The 10,411-nt window shown below is 59.1% G+C and overlaps 2 protein-coding genes across 2 annotated transcripts in view; both read right to left on the reverse strand.

Annotated features, from left to right (window-relative positions):
* The window catches only part of Pgghg (protein-glucosylgalactosylhydroxylysine glucosidase), a 5,488-nt gene extending 3,638 nt beyond the window's left edge, over positions 1–1,850 (reverse strand). The window contains 3 exon segments of the mRNA XM_077108621.1: positions 5–129; positions 506–745; positions 1,811–1,850. Coding sequence (XP_076964736.1) covers positions 5–129; positions 506–745; positions 1,811–1,850 — 405 coding nt within the window.
* Positions 1,851–2,314: 464 nt separating this feature from the next.
* On the reverse strand, positions 2,315–7,806 carry Nlrp6 (NLR family pyrin domain containing 6). Its single transcript, XM_076842974.2, has 8 exons — positions 7,778–7,806; positions 6,885–7,165; positions 6,655–6,693; positions 4,759–6,469; positions 3,932–4,024; positions 3,106–3,276; positions 2,865–3,032; positions 2,315–2,453 (listed from the first exon to the last, which is right to left on the reverse strand). Exons 1-8 carry the CDS (start codon positions 7,804–7,806, stop codon positions 2,315–2,317), a joined length of 2,631 nt encoding a protein of 876 aa, XP_076699089.2.
* Positions 7,807–10,411: the final 2,605 nt, after the last annotated feature.

Below are 10,411 nucleotides of genomic sequence, written 5' to 3' on the forward strand. Positions count from 1 at the left end.
ACACACGTGTGCCCAGGTAGGCATTGGTCACAGTGGCCAAGAGCCGGGGATCACTGGGCAGAGACTGGGCAGTAAATGTGGTCGGGTCTTCCCAGGCATCCTCCATGGAAGGCTCACTTAGGGGGTGACCTGGCCAAGGGGGTCAAGAGGCCGTGACTGGGTGGGCTCCCTCTTCAGACTGTAAAGTCTGAAGTCCTCCTCAGGACTTGGCCGACCCCCACGGACCTCCAGGACTCAATTCAGTCTCTAAACTTGCCCCTCAAACTCCGGCTTTAGAGCCCAGATTCTAACCTTGGCGGGTCTGGGGCCTGCTTCTCCAGCCGCCCCTTCCTGAGTCCGGAAGCCCTGAGGGTGGACCGAGGAAGCTCAGCCCAGGGACCAGCCCCCCTGGGAGGGGAGGGCGGAAGGGGCCGGGACGGGACGCGGCGGGCGGCGAGGAAGCAGCGGGAGCTGGGAGGGCGCGCGGGGGGGGGGGGGGGGGGGGGGGGGGGACTCTGAGACTTACCACGGCTCTTGCCCAGCCCCCGATCTGCGATCTGCATCCCTCGGTTCCCCAGGGTCCGGCTGCCCCGGGCCTGCCTGGGGGAGGCGAGTCTCACCACTGACACGTGACCAGGAAGGCCTGCTGCCCGGCCCAGCCGCCCACGGGGCGGGGCAGCTAGGCGCCGAGGGCTGGGCGGAGGCCCCCTGTCCCCTAGACGGCCAGGCTGTGTCTTCAGGACCTGTGTGGTCCCGTGGGTCGTGGCTGTGGCCAGAGACCTGAGTGAGGAGTCCTTTGACCCCCAAGATGCCGGTCCCCAACGGTGGATTTAGGGGACCTCTGTGGGCTCTGGATGTGATTTCTTGCCCTTCTCCAGATCTCTCCCTCTCCACGGTGCCCCTTGCTCGGACCCCATCCTCCAGCTCTCTCAGCTGGTGGCACAGTTGGTCTCCCTCTTTCCACCTGCCCACTGATGGCTCTGGGCACGTCCCTGGGCCTGTGGGTCCTATGGTTCAGGCTCCCTGGCCTGACGTACATCTCTGTGTCTGTCCGCCCTGCCCAGACCAGTGGTCCTGAACCCTGAAACAGAAGCTCACTAAGTCGCCCAGGGCTAGGGAGGAGGAATCCAGGGTGTGGGGCAAGGGGCATGTTCCAGGCCTGTCCAGGACCAGGCAAGGGCCTGCGCCTGTGTGGGCTTCACTTGCCTGTCCAGGGCCTCTCTGCTCACAAGAGCTGCTCACAGCCTGAGGGTCTCAAACTTGCCTCAGCTTTCTGAGTTGCTGGCAGGACAGGCATGCGCCCCTGCGCCTGGCTCACACACTGTGTTTGCTGTACCATGTTTGTGAATCATCTGTGAGTCCACTGAATCATGCATCCAGGCACCGTGTTTTTACGGGGTCTTGTTCTTGTATAGCATACTTATTTATTGTCTTTCTGCCTAGAATAGCAGCTCCCAGGGGAGAGGGGTTTTGTCTGCTTTGTGGTATGAAGGAATGGATTTATAAAGTGATTATGGAGGGAATTTCCCCTGGGAAGTGGAAGGGGCTGTTTCCAGGGTGCCCTCCATTTGGATGGAGTCTCAAGAGCTGGCAGAGCCCAGCTGTGCTGAGCAGAAAAGACTCGAAGCTTCTTGGGACATCCACTAGGGGCACTGGCTGGCAAGGTCAGATCTGGCCTCCAAGCTCTCTGCAGTCAGAGGCTCACTGAGCCTCTCTCCTCTGAGGCCTGAACCCTGTCCTCCCGGGCAGCGAGCTGGAGGAAAGACCCTACTGGGGCCCTGGTGAAAAGTAACAGAAACCGTGGAAGTGAATCTGAAGCAGAGTTTATTACCAGTGATGGTGCTGTTGCGGCTCCCACCTGGGCCAGACATTGGCTCTATCTCCACCCGCCCTGGCCTCCCCTTCCATAGATCTCAGGCAGCTAGTGGACGCCTCTGGGCTCAGGCTACACTGCCTCAAGGATGGCCTCAGTCCTCCCAAATTCCCAGGGAGGGCCCCACCGCCTTCTGCCTCCAGGGCCAGAGTGGGGGCTGAGAGGTGGAGGCCAGGCCAGAGAAAGGGTCACTCTGCCAACCACTAGGTGCTCAGTTCACAGGGTCTTCATCGGCATTACTGTTTCAGGGGCTTTTGCAGTGGCAGTGGCTGTAGGGTGATCCCAGGCCTGACCAGGAGCAGACCCCTGTGTCTGGGCCTCCCGCTGGCCTGTCCAGGGCCTCTCTGCTCAGAAAAGTTGCCCCGAGTCTGAAGGCAGCACCCTCCTGCCTTGGGGACTAGGACCACCTCTCCACAGGGTCTCTGACCGCAGTGCATTCTACCCCGCTCTGGCTGCAGGGCCTCAGAGGACACTGTTGAATCCCCTGGGAGGCTCCGGGTGGCTGTCCAGCTCTGAGTGTATGATGACCAGATCTGGCTTTGCTGTCTTCACGGCCTGCAGCTCCTGCTTGGCCAGCTCACTCAGCTCCACAGAGGCCAGACTGCAGCCACATGCGAGGACAGAGGGTATGGGTCAGCTGAGGGAGAGAACTCCAGGGCTGGGGGACAAGACTGGGGCACAGTAGGAGTGGGTGATGAAGGGGCTGCTGGTCTAGGCTATGCCAAAGGCCCAAGTGACCGAGGCTGTCTCTCAGGGCCTTTGTCCTTCAGGGGAGTAAAAGGGTGTTGGGATCACTGACCACAGGATGCATATTTGGTCAGTATAGTGATCAGGTCCAGGGTGGGGGCCAGGGCTTCAGGGATGGGTTCTAGGCTGGGCTCCCAGATCTGTGTCTGAGCCTGGTCACTTGGGAGGTATCTGGAGAGGCTCCTCTTGAGGGTCAGGGAGTCCCAGCATCCACCCTCCCTGGGGTTACCGGCTGTGTCCCCACACTTTGTCCACCTGAATCTACCTGAGGGTCTGTAGGCTGCATGATGGGTGCTGCAGGACTGCACACATGTAGGTCACTGTGGGGTCAGACAGCTGGCAGCCACTGAGGTCCAGGGTGGTCAGGGCAGGGCTCTGCCGGAGCATGCCTACCAGGTACTGGAGTGCTCCCGGGAGGCCAGACAGCTGCACCCTGAGAGGAGGGCTGGCTCAGGAGCTGCTGGGGGAGGATCCCATCCCTCTGTCTCTCCCAGGCCAAGCCTCACCTGAGTGTCTGCACCCGGCACTGGGGCCAAGCCAGGCCTTCACTCAGCATACGCAGGCCTGCCTCACTGACCCTGTTGTGGAGGAGGCCTAGGTCCGTCAGGGCGGGTGCGACCTTTAGGGCCTCAGAGAGGTCTCGGCAGATGACATCGGGGAGTTTGCAGTAGGACAGCCTGTGGTCAAGAAGCTCGTGGGTCACTTCTCTACATCAACTGCACAAACCAAGGTGGGCCAGACCCCACCAGCTGGGCCAAATGTGGGCATCCTTCGGGTTCCTTATATGTATTTCCAGATTGCTGTACCTGGCCCCCACCCACTGGACTACTTGGCCATGTCGCCACTGATTCATGGGCAACTGGTCATTTCACCATCTGGTCAGTGGGCATTCCTGTTGGACAGGAATTGAACAGCTATCTCATTCTAAGTACTGTTCATGCCTCACGAAGTCTCACAACAACCCTCCAAGGTAGAGGACGCTGGGTGCACTTCACAGAGAGGAAGCATAAGCCCAGACAGACTGGCTTGTCCAAGGGTACACAGAGGCCAGGATTCACAGGCAGCCTGACCTCAGAGGGGGCACCTGATGCTCCTCTAGAGGGTTGGCCCAAGAGTTTCCAATGGCACCTAGCAGCCTCCTTGGAAAAAAGAAATACCTTGCCATCCTCCCACCCCCAGGTGCTGAGCCCCCTCTTTCCGCCAGCACCACACCTTTCCCACCAGCACCTCACTCTCTGGTGGGGTGGGTCCCTGTCAGCTTTCTCCCTCCCTATACTCCTGTCTCTGCAGGGCATCCTGCCCCCTGGGAGGGGCTGGGGCATGGTTACTCACGTCAGGCTGCTTAGGCCGCACTGTTGGTCAGTCATGGCCTCACAAAGTGGACGCAGTGGGGATCCCAGGAGTTGTTTTGTGGAGGCTCGAGAACTGCAAGAAGAGAGGAAGTTGAGGCTGCTGCACCGCTTCAGCGCCTCCTAGACAGGGCCCTTTCTTCTCTGTAGTCCTCGGGCCTTGGTGCTTCTCCTGCCATCACCTCATGTTGAGCTAGGACCCCTCTACCCTTTAATTCACTGAACCTAGAGTGAAACCCAGGAGGGGTTCTGCAGGTCCCTAGGGCCAGCCCTGCCCATGTCCTGACATTCATCCTCTGAAAGATGCTGAACACCCAGGACAGGTGCTGAGTGGAGCTAAGTTCAAAGTAACTCTTGCACAAGCTTTGTCGCAGAGGAGCTGGAAGTCTGGTGCAAGAAGCAGGCATGGGGAATGTCATGGTATAGAGTGGTCATCAGGGCACTTCTGGGGCCAGTGGAATCCCAGGCCAGCTGAAGCAGCCAGGGCAGGCTTTCAGGATAGGCAGCAAGCAAAGTGTTGAGGGGAGGGACAGCAGGTGCACGGCTCAGGGTGCCGAGGGCATGGTGGACTCTAGAACTCTAGCTAGAGCTGTGTGGTGGTGTGCTGGAACATGGTGAGGACACCTAGTGAAGAAGAGGGGCACTGGGCCGCTGCCTTGCAAGGGGGTGAACAAAAGCAGCCCTGAGGTCCTCCCTGCCTCTGGGGGAACAGGCCTCAGGTTTGGACATGCTTCCTCAGTCCAGATGGGCATGGGTGCACGGGCACTCACTGCATACAAGCTTCATGCCTACCCTAGCCTGGAGACTCACCCCTGCAGCCGCTTCACCAGGCTCTTCTTCTTTTTCTTCTCTTGTGCAGCCGCCAGTCCAATGTTAACCAGCCGCAGTGCCTGTCCAGCCGGGCAGCATCGCACACAGTAACTCAGAACCTCCAGATCCATGCGACTCAGTCGCACTCGCTCCAGTGCCAGCTCTGGGAGGCTGCTAAGGGCCTGCCGCACAAAAGCATCCTCCTGTGTCTCATACAGGCAGTACAACAGCTCTAGGGGGATGTTGGGCTCCTCTATCTCCTCCTCTAGTTCCTCTGTGTCCTCCATCCCCTCTGATGCAGTCCTGGGGCAGCCCTGTCCCTGCACCCACCGCAGGGCATCCTCCTTCACACACTCTGGAACCACACAACCAAAGTGATGCTCGATGTCTCGGATCCGCTCTGTGCTCAGCAGCCCGAAGAGGAAACGGGTGGTGAGCGCCAGGTGTCCACTTAGCTCCGTGTCTGTGCGCAGGAGTGACCCCACGCTACCCGTTGGTGCCCCAGGAGCCCCCTCCTCCTCAAGCATGTAGGACAGTGCTGCGAAGAACTCCTGGAAACTCTGGTCAATGAATCGGAAGATGACCTCTGTCTTCAGCACGCCTGGCATCTCCTTCTTGCAGAGAAATAGTGTCTGTACTTTGGAGCCGCGAAGCTCCAGTTTCTCTAGGTCTTTTTCGGTGAACTGCGCCTTACGCCTGAGGACGCCCTCACGGGCCAGAAGGCACAGCTTGCGCAGCTCTCTCTGCACCCAGGAACCGTCGGCACCAGTGGAGCTCAGCACGCTGGCGATGAAGAGAAGGTACACTGAAGTGGTGGTCTTGGAGGTGCGCGACAGGTCCTGGCCCAAATCCAACTGCTGGCGCAGCACGGTGCACACGATCCAACACACGAAGGGCACGAAACACAAGCCGTACAGCGTCTCATTCTCTTTCACGAAGCGATAGGCACGCTCGGCCCTCCACTCATCCTGGAAGAACTTGTAGAAGTACTTCTTCTTGTCCTTATCGGAGAAACCTCGCACCTCTGCGCACTGGGGTGAACACAGGCGGCCCTGCAGCTTCCCAGGGGCGGCCGTGCGCGTGGTCACCAGCAGGCGGGCGGAGGGCAGCAGCGCTTTGCTCAGCAGCCCGCCCAGCACCCGTGTACCGCTAGTGGCCTCAAAGGGGTCTGTGCAGGGCGCGGCCTCGGGGGTCCCGGTGGCCGGCAGCTCGTCTGCGCCATCTAGTATGAAGAGCAGCCGCTGAGGCTGCGCTAGCATCTGTCGCACGGGTGCGCCCCGATCGGGGCACTGGTCCAGGATCAGGTCAGCCAAGCTGCGTGTGCCCGACAGCTCCAGCAGCTCGTGGCATGGCATGAAGAAGGCGAAATCCACTTGGCCTTGGTACAACTTGCCCGCCGCCCAGTCATACAGGATTTTCTTGGCCGCCATGGTCTTGCCAATGCCCGCCGGGCCCTGCAGTACCACGGTCAGCGGCCGCTGGCCTTCCTGGTCCCGCTGGAACAGTTTGTTGAACGTGTGTGTGTCCGAGCGCCGTGCGCGCTCCGGCTCCGGCTCCTCCGTCAGCCCCAGCGGTGCCTCCCCCAGGGCGGCGGTCTCGGGCGCGATGAGCAGCTTCGTGAAGCGCTTGTTGATTTTCACCGAGCGCGCGTTCCTCTCCTTCACTTTGGCGTGTTGCCTCAGCACGTGCTCGCGGTATTGCTTCTTGTACTCTGGGGAAGCGACAGGGGCGGGGCGAGAACGGCTGGCTTCCCAGCACCCGGGCCGGTGCCCTCCCTGCCAGTCAGGCCTCGGTTCCCTCTAGGCGTCCTGGCGCCTTCCCGCGCCAGCCTTCCTGGGGCCAGCAGTGGCAGCGGGACTTAGTGCCCTGAGCCTGTGCCTCCCACAGAAGACCTACCGGCCACGGAGAGCAGCGCCGAGGAGCTGGGGCCGAGCCCTGAAAGGGAAACCTGGAGTGAGACACAATAGGGGGTCGAGGTCTCCCTCTAGAGCACCCAGGATCTAAGTCATAGGATTTGCGAATTTGTGGGGAAAGCGCCAGGGTTTTATAGGGGAAGCTGGAAGGAAGGCAGCGGGCGGCAAAGACCCTGAACCAGGGACCCTGGGGAACCCCCAACCAGAGCTCACGCTGCTGCCGCTGCGCCTTGAGCCGGGCCGCCACGTCGCGCACGTCGGCTCTCTTCAGGGTCTTGCGGGCCACATCCAGCGCTGGCTCTGGCCCATAAAAATGGGTCAGCTGCTCCGCTAGGTCCATAGCGTCCGCACGCTCCAGTCTCCCCCAAGGGATGCTGCGCCCGTCCATCGGCGCATCCCGCAGCTTGTGGCGGAAGCGCTTCAGCTGCTCCTGGCTCAGGTCCTCCAGCGCGGCCAGGAGCAGCTCGCGGGCCGCCGCAGCGCGGGGCTCCAAGCTGGAGGCGAGCAGGATTTATGTATGCTGCCAGGTGACCTCTGCCACGCACACAGGGAGTTCTGGGTGTCCACAGTGGGCAGGGGCCCTATCCAGGGGATCTGGGCTAACGCCTTGTGGAGATCCACAGGGGCAGCGGGAGAGCTCCAGACCACCTCTGCCGCCAAGCAAGGCCTGCGCTCCAACCTCCTCGCTGGTGAGGACTCCATGCCAGCCTTCCTGCTCCATACCCCTCCCCCCACTTCTGGCTTTCTCCCTTCCACACACCCTGCCAGGCCAGGTGAAAGGCCAAATGAGGTGTGTACCTGGGCTGTCCTCCTTCCTTTCTCTCCCTCTCTGCAGAGCCAGGGGAGGGCTGGCCTCAGCAGCAGCTGTCACCTGTTCTCAGATTGTGTCCCTGCATTTCTCCTTGGCTCACTGCACACTCTCTGGGCTCTTACAGCAGGGCTAGCCTGATTCCTGGGTGGGGAGCAGACCCTGTAGCCCTCTGTGGCAATGTAGGCTCTGGAACTCTGAGCCTGGCGTGGTGGAGAAAGGGCTGGGACAAGGGAGTCAGCGAGTGACGCCCTAGAGGGACCTCTCTCTGGAGACCCTTCTGGGATCCAGCACTCACCTGGAGCAGGAGGTCCCTGCCTCATCCATGGCAGCTTGTCTCTGGATCTAGCACTCAGAGGTAGAGTCAAGGACCAGAGAGGTGACCCCTACCCAGGGAGAGCTCAAGCCAAGTCCTGGGGTGGGAAGCTGTTCTGCGCTGTCCATTCCCCAGGTCTGGGCATCTCCGGTGCTCAGTAGGCACTGAGGTGTCCATCTGATCTGCAGCAAAGCTCCTGCATGTAGGCTCTGTGGCACAGGCTGTACTGTCACCCTTTAAGTGCTGTTCTTGGTGACCTTTGATTCCCACTGCTCTTCTGTTCTTTTAGCATTCCTTGCATGGGGTGTGGCATCCAGCCATAGCTGTGAGCAGCTGATTACAGAAGCAGACCATCTGCATGGAGGAGGTGGCTAGCTCAGAACCAGTCCTCCAGCTCAGGCTGGAGATGGTGAATTCTGCAGGTGGGGTGAAGAGGGGCATCCAGGCAGAGGGAACATGAGAGTGAGGGAGGGCTGTGCTGGGGGACCTTGGAGAAGGGCCCATTCTCTCCTGGGCATGAGGAAGCGTGCCACGGGGTGGACTCTGCAGCTTCCCACTGTCCTGAGTGGGCTGATGAGAGGTTTGGACATGAGTAGTCCTTGTGACCTCTGGGACCACCAGCGACCCCACTGCCTGCGTGGAATGGGTGTGTAAGAAGTGAGTGCATGTTTGTGTTAATGTGTCTGTGGTGGGTTACACAATGCTCCTCAAACAATCCCTGAGACATATGAGTGTCCCCTTATATCCTAAAGGGACCTTGTAGATGGGACTAAATTCAGGATCCTGAGAGGGGAGTATATCTTTGGTTATCCAAATGGGCTCCAAATGTCATCTTAGTGTCATAAGATGTATGCAGAGGGTATCATCTCAGTGTCATAGGATTTGGCACAGAGGTGCTTTGGGACATAGAATAGGAGCTAGCTCTGAAGATGGAGGAAGGGGTCAGGAACCAAGGATTCTGGGAGCACCACTCTGGAAGCTGGAGACGGCCATGGGTCTCCTCTCTGGAGCCTCAGATGGAGCACTGTAGAGCCAACACCTGGCTCTCAGCCCAGTGAAACTGATTTTGGACTTTGACCTGTAGAACGAAGAGAAGAAGTGCGTGTCATTTTGAGCACTAAGTCTCATGGTTTGTTACCGCAGCTGCAGGAAGTGAATTCAGACTCTGCATGGCCCTGTGTGAGGAGAGCCTTCTGCTGTGGCCACGCACCTGGCCACAGGTCATGCTCAACCTTGCTTCCCTCTGGAGCCCTGCTAGCTACCCTCGGGGAAGGAGTGTACAGTTTGCCCCAGCACTGCCCGAGGTCCCACCCCCTGCCCCTTGGACTTCTTCCCTAAGGTCCTGCCCGTTTTTTCAGTCCCAGGGTCTTCCCTGTGTCTGGGAGGGTCCCTGGTGGTAGGATACTCACAGGATGTCCACAGGTTCAGAGGACGGGGCCTGGAGGGACAGAGAGGGAGCTGACAGCACACATTCTGGGGTGGGCTGTGCTTGGTGAAGGGCTTTCATGACCACGAACCAATCACTTGTCACAGGGCCCTGAGTACCCACGGGCTGGTGTGTCCAGGTACAGGGCAGGCAAGCCCTCACTTCAGGAGCCAGCTGGGCAGCAGGCAGCGAGGAAGAAGAAGGTCTCCTCTGTGCCAGGGTTTGGTATAAGCCCTCGGCAGACATGGTGTGAGATCCAGGCTTGCCTTAGGATCTGCGTCCTGGCCTTGGCAGAGGGAGCGACCTCCATGAGTACTTGGGCTCAGGGAGGTGCTGTCCATTTGGGATTCCAGCCCCCTGGGTAGGCTGAGCCCTGACTAGCTCCTCTGACAGCCTGGGATTTGCAGAGGGTACATCACAAGACAAAGCAACAGCCTCATGGTCTGACTGGGGAGAGTCTGGGGCCCCACACAGCATGGCAGGCCGCACAGGGCCCCTGGGGAGTGGCCTACTCCTGGATACCCCTGTGCCCTTGCTGGCCCCTCGTGGAGCTGACTCTGAGTCCAGGACCCTCACACTCCTCCAGAGGCCGACTTGGCCCACGTAAGCACGGCTGTGCAGCTCTTCATGCACATTCAGTTTTCTGTGTCAGTTCTGGAAAGTCAGTTATCCTTAATGGATTCTTTCCCTTCATTGTCTAAGACAAAGTGCAGAACCAAACCTGGGATCTGGTCCTGGATGTACGCCCAACAGCAGCAACCTTGGGTGGTTGAAGTTGTAAAAAAGGCCTGACTCCCTGAGGGAAAGACATAGTCTTCACACTAGACACCCTGAACAGGCTTGTGTCTATTGAAGAAACTGGATCCAGGACTAAAGACCTTCCAGATCTCAAAGCATTAGGCTCAGGTGGTTGTGGTGGTGGATTTTTCTAAACAGTTAAAGAGATAACATTGTCCATAATAACTTTGAAGTAGGAGCAGGGGAGACACTTCCTAATTTATTCCATGAAGCCAGCAATGACCGAACACCAAAATCAGGCAGAGCTATCATAAATCCATTCAGACCAGTCTCTCTCAAATACAGATGCAAAAACCCTCAACAAAACATGGGCATGTCAGATCCAGCCTGTGAGAAATGCATCCCACATCAGAACCAGGGGAAATTTGCTCCAGGCATCTGGAGACATCAAA

The sequence above is a fragment of the Callospermophilus lateralis genome, chromosome 2, assembly GCF_048772815.1.
Source record: "Callospermophilus lateralis isolate mCalLat2 chromosome 2, mCalLat2.hap1, whole genome shotgun sequence".
Classification (NCBI taxonomy): Eukaryota; Metazoa; Chordata; class Mammalia; order Rodentia; family Sciuridae; genus Callospermophilus; species Callospermophilus lateralis.

Bases quoted from the DNA above. Each gene is read 5' to 3' on its own strand.
- Nlrp6 (XM_076842974.2), bottom strand. From the start codon at position 7,806: ATGGATGAGGCAGGGACCTCCTGCTCCAG. The intron at 7,166-7,777 runs GTGAGTGCTGGA...GCTCGCCTCCAG, and splicing joins GCAGGGACCTCCTGCTCCAG to CTTGGAGCCCCGCGCTGCGG. The intron at 4,025-4,758 runs GTGAGTCTCCAG...CTCTTCTTGCAG, and splicing joins CTGGTGAAGCGGCTGCAGGG to TTCTCGAGCCTCCACAAAAC.